Source organism: Dermatophagoides farinae, chromosome 3 (assembly GCF_024713945.1).
Source record: "Dermatophagoides farinae isolate YC_2012a chromosome 3, ASM2471394v1, whole genome shotgun sequence".
In the NCBI taxonomy this organism is placed as follows: domain Eukaryota; kingdom Metazoa; phylum Arthropoda; class Arachnida; order Sarcoptiformes; family Pyroglyphidae; genus Dermatophagoides; species Dermatophagoides farinae.
Genome location: NC_134679.1, coordinates 1654693 through 1674922, shown reverse-complemented (window position 1 = coordinate 1674922; position 20230 = coordinate 1654693). Strand labels below are relative to the sequence as shown.

General features: G+C 28.5%; 5 protein-coding genes across 5 annotated transcripts; 4 read left to right on the top strand and 1 right to left on the bottom strand.

The window, feature by feature from the left end:
- Nucleotides 1-6: 6 nt before the first annotated feature.
- Nucleotides 7-694, top strand: Arpc5 (Actin-related protein 2/3 complex, subunit 5). Its single transcript, XM_047061884.2, has one exon. It carries the CDS (start codon nt 130-132, stop codon nt 589-591), a length of 462 nt encoding a protein of 153 aa, XP_046917840.1. The 5' UTR covers nt 7-129; the 3' UTR covers nt 592-694.
- CycB3 (cyclin B3) lies at nt 664-2951 on the bottom strand. The gene is made up of 4 exons (XM_075729373.1): nt 2835-2951; nt 1638-2472; nt 1148-1575; nt 664-1082 (listed from the first exon to the last, which is right to left on the bottom strand). Exons 2-4 carry the CDS (start codon nt 2442-2444, stop codon nt 1037-1039), a joined length of 1281 nt encoding a protein of 426 aa, XP_075585488.1. The 5' UTR covers nt 2445-2472; nt 2835-2951; the 3' UTR covers nt 664-1036.
- A 112-nt stretch (nt 2952-3063) lies between these two features.
- Atg3 (Autophagy-related protein 3) lies at nt 3064-5198 on the top strand. The gene is made up of 2 exons (XM_047062291.2): nt 3064-3495; nt 3559-5198. The coding sequence occupies exons 1-2, from the start codon at nt 3285-3287 to the stop codon at nt 4320-4322; spliced, it is 975 nt and encodes a 324-aa protein (XP_046918247.2). The 5' UTR covers nt 3064-3284; the 3' UTR covers nt 4323-5198.
- A 1503-nt stretch (nt 5199-6701) lies between these two features.
- On the top strand, nt 6702-16955 carry LOC124498614 (uncharacterized). The gene is made up of 6 exons (XM_047062402.2): nt 6702-8179; nt 12609-12756; nt 12839-13120; nt 14870-14964; nt 15134-15162; nt 15279-16955. Exons 2-6 carry the CDS (start codon nt 12628-12630, stop codon nt 16631-16633), a joined length of 1890 nt encoding a protein of 629 aa, XP_046918358.2. The 5' UTR covers nt 6702-8179; nt 12609-12627; the 3' UTR covers nt 16634-16955.
- Nucleotides 16956-17305: 350 nt separating this feature from the next.
- On the top strand, nt 17306-18432 carry LOC124498569 (putative methylthioribulose-1-phosphate dehydratase). Its single transcript, XM_047062339.2, has one exon. It carries the CDS (start codon nt 17492-17494, stop codon nt 18263-18265), a length of 774 nt encoding a protein of 257 aa, XP_046918295.2. The 5' UTR covers nt 17306-17491; the 3' UTR covers nt 18266-18432.
- Nucleotides 18433-20230: the final 1798 nt, after the last annotated feature.

Genomic DNA, 20230 nt, shown 5'->3' with positions numbered 1-20230 from the left:
GCTTGTCAAATCGGGCGTTGTTTATGTTTTTTATTTTTGGTGTGTTGTTTTTCAAATTTTTGCTCGATTTTTTATAAAATCATAATTTGATTATTGTGCAAAGAATATAATTATTTTCACATCAAAATAATGGCCAAAAACACGTTAAGCAGTCAATTTCGTAAGATTGATGTCGATCAATTTGGTGAAGATGTATTCAAAGAAGAAGATCAATTGGATCAATCTAGTCCGGCTGGTTTGAATGTGGACGAAAAAGAGATCTGTAATCTAATAAATTCGGCTAAACAAAAAGATGCATTGAAATTGGTATTGAATTCGGCACCAATCGGATCGAAAAGTCAATATTTACGTGATGCTAATCTTCAATTAGCACTAAAAGTATTATTATCGGTAAAAATATCCGAAATTGAAGCCATTTGTAATGAATTAAATTTTGATGAGATTGATATACTTATGAAATATATTTATCGTGGTTTTGAGCTTCCATCCGATAATTCCAGTGCTCATCTATTAGTATGGCATGATAAAGCATTCCAAAAAGGTGGTGTTGGTTCAATCATTCGTGTGCTTACTGATCGACGACGTGTTTGATGAACAAAAAAAAAAAAAAATGTCATTAATTGTTGAAAACAATCAAATTTAAAGTGAAAATTTCAATCAAATCAAATAAATATTTATACTTTATTATTATTTATTATTCATTTTCTCGCACTTCCTTTATCATATTTTGGTTGGAAAATTTTTTTAAAAAAAAATCAAATCAATAAGAATGATACATATATGTGTGAATAAGTCAAAATATTTGTGGGTAAATACGTTGATTTGCAATTGAAATTTATACAAACACAATGGAATTTTTTGTTGAGAAAGCGAGAGAGAGAGTGAGAGTATTGATGATGAAATGGAAAACAAAAATATTCAGTTAATAATCTAGGTAAATTAATTTATATTAATGGTCTGCCGCTCATCGTGTGTTTGGTCAAAATTTTTTTAAAAAAAATGTTCAATAAAAAGATGTCACAAAAGTCGAAAACAATTAAATATCATCCAATGGTTTGATGTTGGCTACAGCGAAAAATACACTAAAATAAAGAAATAAAATGAAATTAGATCAATTAGATTTGAATTAAATACACACACGTCGTACCTATCGGAATATTTATTTCGAATGGTTTCCTGTTTGGTTTTAGTTTTTATTAATCTATTTAAACGACCAGCCAATTCGATTAGATCTTCTTCATTGTAACCAGTATAAAAATCCAATGTTTTATTCCATTGTAAATGTTTCATACGCATAGCCAATAATAATGATGCGGCAGCCATTTTTGAATCTAATTCATCAACAAATGAATAATCCATTAATGATGATTCAAGAATATAACGACTCAATGTTAATGTTTCCAATGTTTGTGATGAACAACGTGCATAACGACGAAGAAAACTATATGATAATGGATAATTTAAATTAAACTCCAATACTTGTAATATTTCAATCTCCATCTCTATGATATCATCACGAACATATGCATTATCGCTAACGTATACAAAATCTTCGATTATTGGATAGATTCGTTCCTGTAATAGAAAAAAAAGATGAATTTTTTACAATTCAACACACACACATAATTGATACATACATCACATTTAGCGGCAATAAACATTGAAACAATACCAAGCAATTGTAGACGAATCCGTTTAATAGGTTTGTTCATAAGAAAATGATCCATAATTTTGATTGCATGATACAATGTTTCATGATTCAATTCGAATGTTTGTTGTAATTCCACCAGCCAATCAACCAATATTGTACGCATTTTAGGTGAAATTTCTTTCTGATGTTGCATATATTTTTGACATCTTGTTGATTGTTCTTTTTCACGTAAATATTCAAAAATTTTAAATGCATAAATTGGTTCAGAATTGATATTTTCCAATTGTGTACGATCATGATCAATAACATCGTCTGGTAGATTTTTTGGCGGTTGATAATAATCTTGCCAATTGATATAAGGATTTTTACATTTTTTATTATCATTCTTTTTTGGTGATGATGGTTGTTGTTTTTGTTTGATGTTAACATTACGATTTTTAACAGCTTTTATTGTAACTGTTGTTGATATTGTTGTCGTTTCTTGTTTATTATTTACAGGTTTCTTCAATGGTAAATAATCAATTTTTTGTGATATTTTTATATTCTTAATTTTCGTTTCAATTGTACGGGTTGGATCGAATACGACAGCATTTTCATCATTGTTAATGATTTTGGTGGCAGAATTTTTCTTTTTCTTCTGTGCCATCATCATATTTGGTGGTGAATCACGGCCACGTTTCAATAATTTTGGATCATTTTTTGTTGTGGCCAAATTGACGTTCTTTTTTGGACCATCAACATTACCACCACGTACAACAACATTTGCCAGATTAGCCAATGGTTTTTTTTCCATGATATTCTTTATTTCAGGTGAAAATTAGCTAAATAAAAAAAATGAATTTACTACAGGTAAACAAAAAAAACAATAAACACAGAAACAAAATAAAGAAAGATTGATGTTAAAAGAAAAAAAAATTAAATGGCTAGGTGATGTGCTTGAAAAAAAAATCCAACAACGACTATGGCTACAACCAATACGGCTCAAAGTTCATAGTTGAATGTATCAGCAAAAAAAAATCGTTTGATATTTTATGAACCACTTGATTTGTGTTGTGCCTAACGTTGTTAAATGCCATACACAAATTGTCAGTGTCAAATCATCATCATCATCAAACCATTTAAATTTTCAAACGAACCAATCATATTTGAGTATTTTTGTAACGAACTTTTTAAATGTCCTTACCTTTGTGTGTGTGTGTGTGTGTCTGTGAGGTGGTTGTGGTGGTGGTGGGATGTTTTTCGTGCGCGCGCTTAACTTTATAACAAAATAAAAAAAAAACAAAACAAAAAAAATCTTTACTTTATATCAATTATTTGATCTTGAAACTACAGCATCAATCAAAATCAATAATTTACAGAAATTATTTTTCATTGTTTGCAATAATAAATTTGATTAATTAATTGGGAAAAATTTTTTTTAATTTAAAAAAAACTGTCCCGTTCAAATAGAACGTAATCGTATTACGCATCATTTTTTTCTTTTATAAAAGAATGTGTTTACATCACATGATACACGCGCACAGTTTTGTCACCACCGATTTGCTTATTGTGTATTGTATTTCATTTTTTTTACCAAGGTTTTTTTTAATAGTTCTAATAGGAGAATTTAAGATTTTTTACAATTTTCAAAACAATGTCATTGCTTTTAAAAGTAGCCGAATATGTAACACCAGTGTTAAAAGAATCAAGATTTAAAGAAACTGGTGTTATAACGCCTGCTGAATTTGTGATAGCTGGTGATCATCTTGTTCATCATTGTCCAACATGGCAATGGCAAACGGGTGATAAAACAAAATTAAAAACATATTTACCACCAAATAAACAATTTCTAATTACTAAACAAGGTGATAATTGTTTTTTAAAAAAATTTGCTAATAATTATCTTTTGATTTTTTTTTATCCAAAAGTGCATTGTTTCAAACGCTACAAAGATTTGGAATCAATAAAATTTCAGGAACAAATTATTGATGAAAATGATGATGAAGGTGGCTGGGTCGATGCGCATGTCAATGAAACGGAAATGCAAAAAGATGATGGTGATGTAGTTCTTGGCGTTGAAGTAACTGAAGATGATGAATTGATCGATCAGGTTCGTGATTTGAACATGGCTGCTAACAATGATAATCAAAAAAATGATGATGATGATGATGACGATGATAGTGAAGCCGAAGATATTGAAACCTATATGAATCGACAGAATGTTGGTGATGAAGAAGATAAGTGTGTGGCTGATTTGTCGAAAATACAACGAGAATTAATGGAACAAGCAAATCCAAATTCCAGTATACGTTCTGGTGATAATAAAAATGTGATTCAAACACGTACTTATGATCTTTATATTACGTATGATAAATATTATCAAACACCACGATTATGGTTATCCGGTTATGATGAATATTTACGTCCATTATCCATTGATGAAATGTATGAAGATATTAGTCAAGATCATGCCAAAAAAACCGTTACAATGGAATGGCATCCAAATATACCCGGTATGATGGCATCTGTACATCCATGTAGACATGCTGAAATGATGAAAAAAATAATGACAACAATGGAAGAAAATGAAAAACATTTAGAAGTTGATCGTTATTTGATTGTATTTTTGAAATTTGTACAATCAGTTATTCCAACCATACAGTATGATTATACACAAAATGTTTGTATGTAAAATGAGAATATTCGTATTGATTTATCAAAAATATCGAAAACACCAATTATTAGTGAAGAAAATAACAACGACAACAACAACAAAAAAATCAAGATAATCAGACATTATGTCACAATAATGTCTTAAAATTCGTGTGGCCAAACAAACAAACAAAAAATGTATGTCATCATCATTCTATTTAATCATCAAAAAATAATTAATGTTTAATTCGTGAAAAAAAATTGCTAATGTTCATTTATCGTTTCATTTTCTTGTATTTCGCAATTCACCGATAATGTCAATGTATATTCAAATCGAATTCGATTGATTGATAAATTCTCACGATCCCATTTCTTTCATCAAATAGAAGCCTGTTTTTTTTAAAAATCCTGTTTTGTCACCACAAAATTTACCCATTACCAATATTATTATTATTATAATACGAAATGATGGTGATCATAAGCAGAACGAACAAATGAAAAAGGACAACAACAAGCAAAATAATAGAAAAAAAATTGAATAATCACAATGATATACGCCCAACGAATATATAAACCACGAATTATTCGAAATTGAATCGATTGATAATGATAGAAAATGAATGACACAAATGCCAAGACGAATGAAAAAAAAAATCAATCATCTTTCCATAATATTGGATGGAAATTTTTTTTTTCTTTACAATCCAACAAAATTTATCAAAGACAACACACAACATATACACACACACACACACAAACCATAATCATTCTTGGTCTTTTTTTTAAATTAATTATCAAAATTCTTTTTTCAAACATTTACAAAAAAAAAACCAATAAACGATATGATGATAATAAAATGAATTTTCTTTTTCAAATCAAATAAAACAAACAAACAAAAACCCGTGTCTAAGCTAAATTTAAATCTTTAATTTAATTTTTTTTCTGCTCAAATGACAATCGGACATTACCATTGCTTCTTGTTGTAAATGTGTGATTGAATTATAACGATCTAATTTTAGATTTTCATTTTCAATGGCCAAAAAAAACGAAGAAGAACCATTTTTTTTTGGTGCTGGTGTTGTTGGTGGATATAACAATATATGAATGATAATAGAATGAACATTAAACAAAAAATGGCCATATGTAGATAGATTTATATGTTGATTTTTACGACAATCTTTGACTTGTTTGGGTTTGTTTTTCGTATGCAAATGATTTGCATGAATCGTATGGATCGTTTGATTCGGTCTGTCGAATGAATTTTTTTTTCTTTTTTTATTTATTTTTCTCATATATATATATTCATTGGTATGACTATCCATTGTTTTGAATTTTGTTTTAGTTCGTTCATGTTTAAAATAATGGTCAGCATGTTGATTTGTGTTTATTTAATGCTCACAATCAGTACATTATTTGGACACAAAAAAAAAGTGTCCAAATGATGTTGAAAAAACAAAACAAAAATCCATTTCAACAACATTAAGGTGTGTGTGTGATTATTTTTTTTGTTTTGTCTCGATTAAAATGAAAAAAAAAATGGACAAACGAATGATATTATTTAAATATTTTGTCGTTGGTTTAAATATTTTTTTTTTTTTTTGATTTATAAATAGCCACATAATAAATAGGCGTAGGTGTCATCATAATTGTCAAATGATGGTTTATATTAGGTTGTGGTGGTGGTGGTGGTGGTGGTGGACCTCAATGTATGGATTGTGTTCAGGACATGAACACCATATATATAACTGTTTATGTTTGTCTCTCTGTGTGTGTGTGTATGGATATGGATGAACAAATCAGAACAATTAGGTTTGTTATTGGTTGTTATTCAATTCAAAATTATTCTTGGACAACAACAGTGTATGTATTGTGAATAAAGTGAGAGCAATCCATTGACGACGAAGAAAAAAAATTTAAATATCTAAAATAAAATACTTTCTCGAAATATGGTGTATGCACAGACAAAAAAAAATGAATAAACAAACAAAAAATTTTTTTTTTCATTTTGATTTTCACAATGATTTTTTTCGTTTCGTTTCGTTTCGTCGAAACGAAAAACAATTTGTTCGATATGGGAAATTTTCTGGGGAACAAACAGAATTTTTTTTTCTTTCTTTCTTTCATCGATCATCAATTGAATATAATTTTTTGAAAATTTGTGTCACATTCAACAATTCGACCACCAGATCAGACAAAATTTATTTATCGATAATCTATAAAATTAGATAATAATTTAACGATATCATAATGTTGTTCAGACAACATTCAATTCGTTTCATTTATTTATTCGTTTCATTCATTCCTTTTCGTGTAATTTCAATTAGTTTCTTTTGGCAATTACCCTCGCCAACAAAAAAAAAACAACAAAAGTTGACAATCAAAATCATATCATAATAATAAGGTCCGAATGAATATCATTATCATCAATCTTGATGATGATCATCATTATATTCATTGATGATGATGGTATTGCGTTGATTGTTGATCATCATCATCATCATCATGCACCTAATACGACCACCACCAAAGTCAAATATAACATAAATGATCATCGTCTTGATTTTTTTTCTTTTTCTTTTGAAAGATCATTGTCATCATTTTGTCGTTTTGAATTGATTGAATGTAAAATAAATAATAATATCATCATTATAATTCGTTTGAATTTATTCATTCGCTATGCGATGTGAAAAGAAACCCTTCTTCTTCTTCTTCTTCATGTTATCATTATAGAGTAATGAGAATTCATTTCATGATACGACCAGACCGATTCGGAATACCAGTATGTTTGAATGTTATGGTTGTTTTTAATGTTGATGGTCACATAATATATGACAACAAACAACCCAATGAAAAAAAACAGGATTTTGTTCGATCTGATGTGAGGGCGCAATCATCATTGTAAATCTAGGTCATCGGGTGTAGGTCAAAAACTACCAACCAACCAACCATTCGTTCGGTTGCTTGATTTGTCGTCATGTTGTTGTTGTTGTTGTTGTTGTTGTTAGTTTTTTCTTGATTCGACAACGATGATCATGGCTTCTTGGCACATATTATAATATATATATGGTCGGTCAATATGTTTGTGTGTATCCTGATTTATTAGCCAACATTTTCATTCCATTGAAGAGTACAAATCGAAGAAAAACGAAAATTTTTGCCTAAACAAACTTGACCAATTCACAGTTGTTCTGGAATATGTTTCTCTTCATTGACGATTATCATGTCTCTTGTTTTCTTTCTCTTTTATTTCAATTCACGATTTTTCGGCAAAACTTTACGTATGTCTCGTGTGTGTATAATAAATTCTTTTTTTTTCTTCTTCGTTTTCGTTTTTTGTTTCTTTGGTGAGAAAGATATGAAGTGAGAAGATGAGATGAGAGAAAAATAACATGTGAATATTGAACAAAAAAAAATTGGGTGTTATATTTGGTTGTCCAAAAAAAAGATTTTCGGGTTCTTTATATTTACCATTTCATTTCATTACTTTGATCGATATCGTCGTTGTTGTTGAATAGCCGAATAGGTAATAGAATTGTTAAAATATTTGATTGCTTGAAAACGCTTGCCATATGATCGACAGATATTCATCACTTTAAATCGAAAGATTCTTAATCCAATTATATTATATTAATATTAATTTTAAAGTGAAAACATTTTTTTCATCAATTTTTTGAATTCATTAAAGTTGTTTGCGTGGTGGTGGTAGTGGTGGTGTTCTATAATCTATTTTGTGATATCGATTCTATAATCGATAGTGACGATGGTTGCAGTGTTCACTTTGAATTGTTAAATTTTTTCATTTTTTCAAAAAAAAAAAAAAAAAAAAACAACAACAACGATCAAGTGTCATTCATTGGACATTATCAACAAATCTTTGCACAATACCACAACTACAAGGTAAGTTTTGTTTCATTATTTTACATGCATGTCGTTTTTTTAATTTTGATACAAAAAATTCATTCTTATTTTCAAGGTAGACAAATTTTTCAAAAAAAAACCAAAGAAAAAATGAATATTCATGCTATTGATATAATATTTCAAATCGTAGATCATCATGAAAGATAAGATTGACGTCCCTTCCTCAAAAATAAAACAAAACAAAAAAAAATGTCACCCAATCTGAACATTTCCTATTTGAATCAATCATTCAATCAAAACATTCAATATCAAGTTTGTCCACTTGTCTGCTTGTCTGCTTGTCTGTCTGTTTGTCGGTCCATTCCAAATAGATTCGAATTTTTTGTTCAAAGATTTATTAGAAGTTCGAATTTATCTGTCTATATCATCTTTGATTTTTTTTTCTTCTTTTTTCTTCGACCAAAAAAAAACAATCAAGCAATCGTGTAACAATTTTTGCTTGACTGAACACATGAAATCTCATGCCGATCATCATTTTTGATGATGATGATGATGATGATCGAAATGATCATCTCCATCATCATGATGTCATTTCAAGTTTATTCTAGTAAATCAAAAACAAAAAAAAAGAAAGAAAAAGAATTAGACTTATTTATCTATCTGTTTCGCTTCAAAAGAAATTCACAGTGTAAAAGATGAATGAATGAATGAAATGATGAAGAAGAAGAAGAAGAAGAAAAAAAATATTCCGTTACGATCGAACGACAACCAAAACGATATGTTTGATGATGATTATTGATTGAAATAAGGGGCGGACGGGGGGAAATTGTTTACCACACACACTTCTTCATTTCGTTTTATTCGATACTAATTTGGCTTTGATTTTTTTTTGTGGTTTCATTCATGATCATTCTTTTTTTCCTATCTTTTGGCATATGGTGTATCATTTTTTTTTTTTTGATTTCTTTGGTTTTTTTTTCATTGATTAACAACGATTGACACATAAATTCTAGTTGTTCGCTAGTAATGAAAGATATGATGATTGAAATCTGTCACCCTTTTGCTTGTGTGTGTGTGTGTACCCCTTTTCTTATGATTATCACTGTGTATCGTTGTGATGGATAATTTTTTTTTTTTTTTTTTTTTTTTTTTTTTTTTGGTTTCATCATACCATTTTACTAGAATTTCACACTAGGTTAATCAACCACCTCGAAATTATTTCATGTTTTGTTTTATTATTTCACTGTCAATCATTGAATGTTGAATTTTTTCCAGGTTAATATTTTTTTGTGGTGATAGGTGAAAATTATCATCCATCATTTTATATGTGGGTGAGATTTTGAAATAAAAAAAAAAAAAAAAAATTCGAATCCAATAATCGAACACACACACACCATAATATTTCAAAAATCTGCTAATGTTGTATTGTCGATTGAAATTGAATTTTTTGTTGTTGTTGCTTGAAATCATCATCTCTGTGATTATCGATCACCATCTTTATTATTATGATGATGATGATGAATTGAATTCAAATGATCAACACGAATTTTTTTTATTTCGCTATTTTTAACCATTTTTATTTAGCAGCCAAATTGAAAAAAAATGAAAATTTTTTAAAATTTTTTTTTCATTCTTTTCATAGGATTGTTCGTCGAATAATGTTTTTTTTCTCCTTGATCATCGAACCGGTGATTATTATTATTATTATCCATTAAAATACGAATAAATTTTCAAACATCCAAATTGTCGATGATCAGTTTTTTTAACGATCAAATCCGTTCCATTTTTTTACCTCTTTGAAAAAAATTTTGTTAAATGTTTTTTGTTGTTGTTGTTGTAAATGCTGAACATGATTGTTGTCATGGATCATTTGGGATAAATATTCACAGAGTTTTTTTTTCGTCGTTTTGCCACTGATCAATTAAATCAATTTTCATTTACATAAACAAAAGTCATTTTCATGGACTTATGATTCACTTCTTTTTTTTTTTGTTCTCTTCATGATTTAGAATAGAGAAAAAAAATAGTAGTTTTTTTCAGTGTAGTGATATAAAATTGGGTAAAATTTACCGATAGGAACAGAAACAAAAAACAATGCAGATTTAACCATCAATGATGTATATATTGATGATTATTACCTAGTTCGGTTAAATGTAAAATAATTACATCATAATACCATGAAGATTATATGACGGATGATGAATAAAATCATTATCCTTTTTTTCTGCTCATTATTATTATTATTATTATTGTAAATCGAAACTTTCAACAACAACAACAACCGCCACCACCACAACAACAACAACAACAAAGATTATTTTGTTGTCCAATTTTTTTTTATCTTCCGATAAATGGTTTTTTTTCATTGTTATTTTGTGTGTGTGTGTGTGTGTGTATGTGTTTGTTGTTTGTAATTTGTAATTGTGTGATTATAGTCTATGGTCTTTGTCGTTTGTTTTTGTTGTTGTTGTTGTTGTTGTTGTTGTGGCTCTCTGGCTATGGTCATCATCATATCATTCCATTCATTCGTTGTATTGTATTGTCAATCGATTCGATGAATGAATGAATGAGGATTGCATGAAATTTATGATCAAAATTTTTTTTTTTTGAGCAACTGAAGAAAATCATTCAACAAAAGTACAGAGTTATGTTTTTTTTGTATGATTGGGTATTTTTTTTTCATTTTTAAACCAGAAAAAAGTAGAATATCGTTTATGATTATATAATCATCATTTGATTTATTCTTTTCATTTGAAAAAAAAGAAAGAAAGAAATACGCTTTTTATTCGTTTTTTTATTCATTTGGTCATTGTTATGGCCAAAATCAATGCAATGAGATTCATTCATTTCGATTTATAAAAAAAAATATTTCAATGAATCGTTCGACCGACCGACCGACCAACCGACCGACTGACCGATCTAACGTCAAATTATCCATTTGAATTCTATTCAAACTAAATTATTTAGTATTTTTATTTAAAACAAATTATTCACTTGGAATTTTAACTTGTTTCCTTGTTGTGGTTATCATTCAAAAAAAAAATAAAAAAAATAAAAATTCTTAGCCGGTAATTTTTCATCTTTTTTTTCCGGTAAATTTTCGAGGCTAAAAAAATGTGAAAAACGGCTGTTTAAAAAAAAAAAAAAAAATACCACCACGATTATTGATCAAGATGATCATATCGAAAATAAAATAAAAATCTGGGACACCATCGACACACACACACACACGCACACAGAGCAGACGGTTGACATTGAAAATCTACACACACACGAATATGACCTGATTAGCAGCTAAATGGTTGAAAATAAAGATGGTGACCGTGTTTTTTTTTGGTGCTGGTGGTTTCGATCTCAATCCCTCTTTTTTCAGCTAGATTGATCGAGTATTTATCAAAAAAATCAATGTTGCAATGAAAGATGATGATGATTATGATGATGACGGGTAGAAAGAGAGAGAGAGAGAGAGAGAAAACGAGCTACCCATAGAAAAATCTTATTGATTATTAGCTTATGGATTGTGGAACAGAAATTCATTCATCTGCGACTGTGAATTCAGTTTGTTTATCATTTCTTTTTTTTCATTGCATCTAACCAATCTTTTGTTGACAAAATATATTTTTTTTCTTTTCATTGTCAAATAAATGAATCCAAAATGTGTATTGAAAGATGATGATGATCATAATTGCCATAATGATTATGATAATGATGATGATAATGACATTGGATTATGATTATATTGACAGATGAACCGTTTCTTCTTCTTTTATTTATTATTTTTTTTTTTTTGTCGAGACATTCATATTCAACAACGTAAAAGTAAAGATGTACTGAAGTGAGAAGAAGAAGAAGAAAAAAATGTGATAAATAATATTTTTCAAGATAAAACCTAAATTTAACTAAAATGTATATACAGATAAATGTTGATGAATAATAATGATTTTGCCATTTGTCATCATCATCATCATGTAATTATGAAAATAAAAATGTCAAATGTTTTCATGATGATGATGATGATGATAAGAACAAAGATTCATTCGAACAATGTCTTTTCTTGTTATTCGTTATCTATGGTGCATACACGAATACACGAATATAGATGCAAAAAAAAAGAAGAATATCAATGACCAAAGTGTTGTTGTTGTTGTTGTTGTTGACGATGATGTTGATAATGACACAATGACATCCATATTATTATTCAATTTTGTACTGAATACTACGGGGCAACAAAAAAAATTGATTCTTGATAACAGCGAATTGGAATGAATGAATGAAATTTTTTTTTTTTACTTTATAATGATAGATATCATTGTCCACATTTCAATAGCAGTAGATACATGCCATTGTTATTATTATATATAGATCATGACCGGCATTTACGATTTGATCCAGATATTATTTTTTTTTATTTTTATTTTCGATTTTTATTCAAATTGAAATTAATCACTTTTTCTTCCTTCTTTTTCAGATCTAATTATTATATAATAATGTTGAAAAACATTGGCAAAATGTTTACGACAACAACAAGAACAAAAACGGCTCTATTAACAATTGGGACAACAAAATGGTCGATTATAACGACTATTCGTTCGATTATTTTTCTTTGTCTTGTAACGGTAGGTGTCGATTGTTTTTTTTCTGTGATTGATCATCATTGAATTAAATTATTTATTCTATTTTCTATATAATATATAACAGGATATAATGGTAAAAGAAATTGATAGCAAATCAGATTTATTGGAAGAAGAAACAATGGCTATACCTGCAGAACATCGTTCATTTCCTGATCAATATGATATGAATGATGATGATAATAATAATAATAATCATAATAATCATAATGGTGCACCTATTTTTATGAAGAATAAAAATATACCATCAAATTTCTACAATAATAATAATAATAATAATAAAATGCCAATCGATGCAAGTCAAAATGAACTTTGGCCAATGGTTCGTCCGGAATCTTCAATGATCAAGGTAACAAAAAAAAAATCATCACAACAACAACAACAACAAATCAATATATATGTCATACCACACAACAATTGGAAAATTATACAATTAAATCGATTGAATTTGATCGATGATGATTTTCATTCGTACAATTCAATTTGATTCGATTGGTTTTTTTTCAATATCTATCACTTCACCAAGCAACGAATGCTATTCGTATGGTCATCATTTTTTGTTTTGTTTTGTTTTGTTTTTTGTTTATCCTTCATTCTTACTGACCATTTTTCGAATCACAATATATATAAGATAATTGAAAAAAAAGAAATTATCGAACATCAATCTCTCATCTTCATCACCATCACCATCACCATCATCATCTTTATAACTGAACAAATATATGGTGTATAATAGAAACTCTCCTTCAAACACGAAAAAACGTCGATTTGATGATGATTATTGGTGAACAATTCTCTACAAATGTGTTTATAATGAAACAGAAAGAAAACAAAAAATTTAGGTCGTAAGGTAGCATATCTTCGGATATATCGGCCGACTGACTGAGTGACGATGAATACTGAAAACACACACACACACATTCCTCACATGATAACCGATTACCGGTATTTGTATGTGTATGCTTGTCCGTCAAATCGAAATGCAAGTTTACTCATTGTGTTTATATTATTTCTCACGCAACCCATTGTGCGTGTGTGTGTGTGTGTGTGTGCATATTATTTGTAAGAAATTAGCCTTAAACTTGAAATATAGTTTTTTTTTCTTTGCTTTCCTGTTTGGTTGTTTTGACATTCTAAACACATACACACACACACACACACACAGAGATTGAAAACAATGTTGAATTATTAATCATAGAAAAAAAAAATTCTTCCGAGTATATATGAATGAGGATCCACGAGGGTAGTACGAGAAAAAAAATAGCCAAAATTTGCAATGATAATGATTATGATCAATGGTCAGTTCTCTATGTTGATAATAATGATGAAGGAGAAAAAAGAAAGAAAAAGGTGATGAATCTAGCAAGACAATAGTTGAACAAATAACAATAATGATAATCCTCATGGTTGGAAAACAAACGCACATACACACACACACACACAGAAAAAAAATGATCGTACAAATAATCTTGATAATGATGATGATGATCATCATCATGTCGTAGGTAGTATTTTGTTCTGTTCATATTTCATTCATTTTTCTTTCCATTTGCTGACCATGATGATCAATGATGATATGAATTGAATGGACTATAATAACGATGATGATGATGATGATTATAATGGATACCTAAAATGATCAGGGTTTTTTTTGTTGTTTGGGATGCTAAATTGTTTGGAATTTTTTTTTTAATGAATTGGATATTTTGTTACTCCTATTTTTTTACTGGGAAAAAAAACATTGTTATTAAAGGTCATCGTTATCCATTTTTTTTTCATATTTATTTTCATGATGATTTGTATCAGACAAGAAGAAGAAAAAAAGATTTTTCACGGTAAAATTCCATCATATTGAAAAAAATTTGTTCTAAATCCGATGATTTTTCAATGTTTTTTTATGATTTGATGAAAGCTTAAAGATAGATTAATCTATGATTTATGGCCAGCCATAATATTCATCACATTTTAAATTGTCAAATCGATGAAATTTCACACGAAAAAAAACGATGCAATTTTATACATCAGTTTAAAATTTTATTTCATTTCTTTTCACTAACCAACATTTGTTTCTTTCTTCATTTTTGTTTCCCCTACATAGACAATCAACGTAAAATGTGAGAAAAATCAAATGAAAGTTAATATTGAATTTGATCGACCATTCAATGGTGTTATTTTTAGCAAAGGATACTATAGGCAAGTTTAATTTTTTTTCCTTTTTTTCTGAATAATTTATATCAATGAATCGAATCATCATTAATGGTGATGATGATTATTTCGATTTAATTTGACCGACTTTTTTGTTGTTGTTGTTGTAATCATTTCTAATGATTTGTTTTATACCTTTATCGATTAAATTAAATAGCGACCCAAAATGTATCCATTTGCCCGCAGGTATGTTTTATATTCTATTTAATATTAATGTTAACCTTAAAATTGATTCAATTTTCTTTCCATTTAATTTGTATATATGGTTTGATTCGATCATCAATTCCATTCATTTATTAAAGGTTCTGGAAAGCTTCAGGCAAATTTTGAAATCTATCTAGGATCATGTGGAATGGCAAGCAGTGAAAAAACGAATAGTCCATCATCATCATTGGGTCTTTTTATTGAGAATACAATTATTATACAATATGATCCTCAAGTACAAGAAATTTGGGATCAAGCAAGAAAATTACGTTGCACTTGGTATGATTTTTATGAAAAATCCGTTACATTTCGACCATTCAATGTTGATATGTTGGATGCGGTTACCGCTAATTTTTTGGGCGATAATATTCAATGTTGGATGCAGATTCAAGTGGGCAAAGGACCATGGGCTAGTGAAGTTGCTGGCATCGTTAAAATTGGTCAAACAATGACCATGGTATTGGCCATCAAAGATGAAGAGAATAAATTCGATATGTTAGTACGTAATTGTATTGCACATGATGGTAAACATCAACCAATTCAATTGGTGGATGAATATGGCTGTATTGTGAGGCCGAAAATTATGTCGAAATTTCAACGGGTTAAAAATTTCGGTCCATCCGCCACGGTTGTTTCATATGCCTATTTTAAAGCATTCAAATTTCCTGATTCAATGAATGTACATTTTCAATGTGTCATCCAAGTATGTCGCCATGAATGTCCACCGGTCAACTGTGAAGGCGATGATTTTGGTGGTGGCCTACAAAAAGATGATAATCGTAAATTTTTGAATAGATTTGGTGAGATAGCAACGACAACCTTATCGACAGTTCATCATCATAATCATGCTAGTCAACATCATCAACAACAAATGCGACAAAATCAAAGTAATTTACCTATGACATTGAATGCGATTGGTGCCATGCCTAGATCGCTTAATCTAAACAAACTGGAACGAAAGAAAAAATCAATAAATTCTCATGATTATCAATCCGATAATAATGATGATGATGAAACAAAGATTTCGACTGATGTAAATACTGAAAAAATAATCAAAGTAGTTGCACCTGGTGATGTTGCTTTTTCACTGCCGTTAACCAATAATGGTGGTGGTGGTGGTGGTGGTAATGGTCCCGGTTCTACTGATAATTTAATAGAAATCGATGAAACAATAACCGATTTACCTAGTATGATCTGTTTACCAGCTACTGGATTCATTATAAGTATCGTTTTATTTGCATTACTACTATTGATCACTTGTGCAGTTACCGTTATATTGGTTATACGATTAAAAAATACAACATCAACAAAAATGTTTGGAAAACAATGTCAAAAATCATCTACACATATTTGTAATGGAAATTATTGTCCATGTCAATCAGCGACAACAACATTAACACCATCTTTACCTTATTATCTTACAATGAACAGTAGCATGTCAAATGTTTCATAAATGATTTTTTTTTCATTACCTTGGAAGCCAAATTTAATGTCCGTATAGTTTCGGCTCTTCATATTATTTTTTTTTGTGTGTGTGTATTTATCATTATCATTGCCTATTGATTCGTTTGTAATTTGAAATTGGAGAAAAAAAAATTGACAACAAGAATATTTTTGAATTTTCCATGATTATTGATATATTTCCATGTTCTTATTATCATTATTTTTTATTTTTATTTTTTATTTTTTATTATTTATTCATTCATATTTTGTATTTAATTTCACTGCCTATTTGATATATAATGAATAAAAAATTTATTTTTTTTCTATCATCATTCATATTTTGTGTTTTGTTTTTTTTAAAAATTTAAATTTTCATTACTTTTACTGCAAAACTCGAGATGGCAGCATTACTGGTTTTTTTTCTAATCATAATGTTTTATAATTCACACCAATAGATGTCGATAGTGTAGCAATTTTTTTTGTTCATTGATTGATTGATTTTTTATTGCAAAACAATTTTTTTTTTTTTTGAACTTTTAAAATGGCAATTTTTTTGTTGTTTCATCGAAATTGATTAGAAAAAAAAATTGTTGATGATAAGATGATGATGATGATATCAACACATTTTTCATTTGGTTTTACCACTATTTTTTTTTTTTTTTTTTTTTTTTTTTTGCTTCTGTGTTTACCATTTACCACGGAGGAAAAAAAACGTGTAACGTAATTTTTTTTTTCTCTCATAAAATTCTTCCATTCAATTCATTGAAAGATATACTTGTTGATTTAACACAACAACAGAATTGTTTATTTTCTTTTGTTGTTTTTTTTCCTCTTTGCATCAAACAAAAGGTGACAAAATAAAAAAAAAATGTCTACTACTACTAATACTACTATGGTAAATGACCAACAACAAAACAATAACAATGATGATGATATTAATGTTATTATTGTCAATGATGATGATGATGATGAACATCCAAGAAAATTGATACCAAAACTTTGTAGACAAATGTATCAACTTGGTTGGGTAACCGGTACCGGTGGTGGTATGTCGATTCGCATGAATGATGATATTTACATTGCACCATCGGGCGTACAAAAAGAATGCATCAAACCAGAACATTTATTCGTATTGGATATCGATGGTAATGTCAAAAATTTACCACCAAATGAATTATGTTTAAAACAAAGTGAATGTACACCATTATTTTTGGCTGCATATAAACAACGTAATGCTGGTGCCGTCATACATAGCCATTCAATATCGGCCGTTTTAGCTACAATCATAACGGATGGTAATGAATTTTGTGTTAGCCATCAAGAAATGATTAAAGGTATAAAACGTGGTACAACCAATGAAAATTATCGTTATGATCAAACATTAATCGTACCGATTATTGATAATACACCATTTGAACGTGATTTAACTAATCAATTGGAAATGGTTATGGTTAAATATCCGGATACAAATGCTGTACTTGTACGTCGTCATGGTGTTTACATTTGGGGTAGTACATGGAAACAGGCAAAAACAATGGCCGAATGTTATGATTATTTATTCAATTATGTTGTACAATTGAAACAATTCGGAATAGATCCGGTTATATTATCATCAACAAATGGTTGTTCATCAAACAAATGAATTGAATTGAAACTTTTGATTTTCTATGGATAAATAACATACATAACAAAGTGCATAATAATCAAATTAGCTCATGTAGATTTTTTTGTTTTGTTTCTTCTAAAAATAATAATATTACACTTTTTCTCTCATAACAATATAATAACAAAAAATCAAATTGACCAAAATATTATTCAATCTTATGTTGTTCATTATGTGTCTGTGTTGCTTATTGTATTTGATGATACTTGTATTGTAATATAAATGATGATGGCTATAAAAATATACCTTTAAATAGATTCAATTATGAAAATCAATAAAAGAAAAAGAAAAAAAAGTAAACAACAAATATTCCGAAAAAAAAACAAATCCACAATGATTGATGGCTGCTATGTTTGTCCATTTCATGTGTTTATAATGCAAATTGATATGACCAATAATATGATATGATGAGAAAGAAACAATTGAATCAATTTACACAATCCATGAGTATACACACACACACACATCGATTATTATCTAATCATATATATCATGGAAAATGTGTTTCATAAAACAATGAGAATTTTAAATCGACGCCTACTAAAAAATTCGTGTCTTGCTAATTTTCATTTCCATAAACAGTGGGCAAGAAAAAAAAGAGACCGAAAAGAAAAAAAAAACTTTTAAGATCATCATCATCGTAATCATTTTAATCCTGAAAAAAATAAATGTCTTTAAAGGTTAATCTTTGAAAAGAAGAACAACAACAAAAAAAAACGAAATGTTTAAAAATATACCTAAAAAGTATCCAGGTAAATGTAAATGATTCATGTAAATATCCACCAATATACTTGTTTGTCTTTTTTCCTTTCTTTCTTTGAATCGCTTATGATGTGGTTTATGTTTATGTGGATAATCAACAGACAAAAAAACCGACCACTACTTCATTTGGATATTTAGTCCATTTAAATATGAAAATATTTTTTTTAATGATTAAACTACTGTGGACAGTATTGTTGTTTTTCTATATTCATAACGATATATGTTTTTTTTCCATTGTTAAAGTGATGATGATTTGACATATATATAACCATTCACATGATGTGAATGGTTAGGTTTTTTTTTTCTTTTTGAGTAAAGGTCGATTCAAAGATGATCTTTCTCGTATATCTGTTTGTTTTTTTTATTGTTTTGTGTATCATCATTATATTCGAATAAGAAAAAAAAATGACGACGACGACGATGATGATGATGATTTAGACCTTTATCCATTTACCATTCTACCATACCGTTCTATTGTTTATTGTTTTTTATTCAAAACAAACAAGACTTTTTTTCATATACAGCAAAAAAAAAAAAATATTTCAAATGTTTTGTGTTCAAATATATTGATGAAGATATCTATTTGTATGCAGATTCATCACAAAATGAATCGATCATTTTCTTTTTTTTTGTAACGGAAAATTTTTTAGGATTTTTTGTCTCTTTTTGTTCTAAAAATCAAGTTTATTTCTTATCAAAACAATAAATATAAAACAATCAATTCGATAATCATCATAATGATGATTATAAGATAATTATTATGAAATTGATTTAACAATTATCATTATTGAAACACGCCATATATGGAGCAATTAGTAAATTTTTTTATCGACAAAAATATAGATGTTCATCATCATTATTGTTGTCGTTGATGATGATAATGTTTCCATAAATAGGTTTCAAAGTATTTGATGAACAGTAGATTCACAGAATCTTTGTATACAACCAACAGGTGTATATCATATTTATACACACACACAGAAAAAGAACACAGTTCTTTTGTTTGATCTTGATGTTCTCTCTCTCTCTCTTTGGCTTCTTTTTTTCATATCCGATGAATTCAACTTTATCATTGTTGTTGATGTTGTCTCTTAGATCAGAATATAAAAATCTCTTTTTTTTACCTTCTGACACAGAGACATAGATTGAATGAAGCCAGAAAAAAATAACAAACGGTATTGG

Excerpts from the sequence above, each read along its gene's own strand:
- LOC124498614 (XM_047062402.2), top strand. The coding sequence starts at position 12,628 with ATGTTGAAAAACATTGGCAAAATGTTTACGACAACAACAAGAACAAAA. Across the intron at positions 13,121-14,869 it reads CGGAATCTTCAATGATCAAG|ACAATCAACGTAAAATGTGA; the intron begins GTAACAAAAAAA and ends TCCCCTACATAG. Across the intron at positions 15,163-15,278 it reads ATGTATCCATTTGCCCGCAG|GTTCTGGAAAGCTTCAGGCA; the intron begins GTATGTTTTATA and ends CATTTATTAAAG.
- LOC124498569 (XM_047062339.2), top strand. The coding sequence starts at position 17,492 with ATGTCTACTACTACTAATACTACTATGGTAAATGACCAACAACAAAAC.
- Arpc5 (XM_047061884.2), top strand. The coding sequence starts at position 130 with ATGGCCAAAAACACGTTAAGCAGTCAATTTCGTAAGATTGATGTCGAT.
- Atg3 (XM_047062291.2), top strand. The coding sequence starts at position 3,285 with ATGTCATTGCTTTTAAAAGTAGCCGAATATGTAACACCAGTGTTAAAA. Across the intron at positions 3,496-3,558 it reads ATTTCTAATTACTAAACAAG|TGCATTGTTTCAAACGCTAC; the intron begins GTGATAATTGTT and ends TTTATCCAAAAG.
- CycB3 (XM_075729373.1), bottom strand. The coding sequence starts at position 2,444 with ATGGAAAAAAAACCATTGGCTAATCTGGCAAATGTTGTTGTACGTGGT. Across the intron at positions 1,576-1,637 it reads TTATTGCCGCTAAATGTGAT|GAACGAATCTATCCAATAAT; the intron begins GTATGTATCAAT and ends TTTCTATTACAG. Across the intron at positions 1,083-1,147 it reads CGAAATAAATATTCCGATAG|TGTATTTTTCGCTGTAGCCA; the intron begins GTACGACGTGTG and ends TCTTTATTTTAG.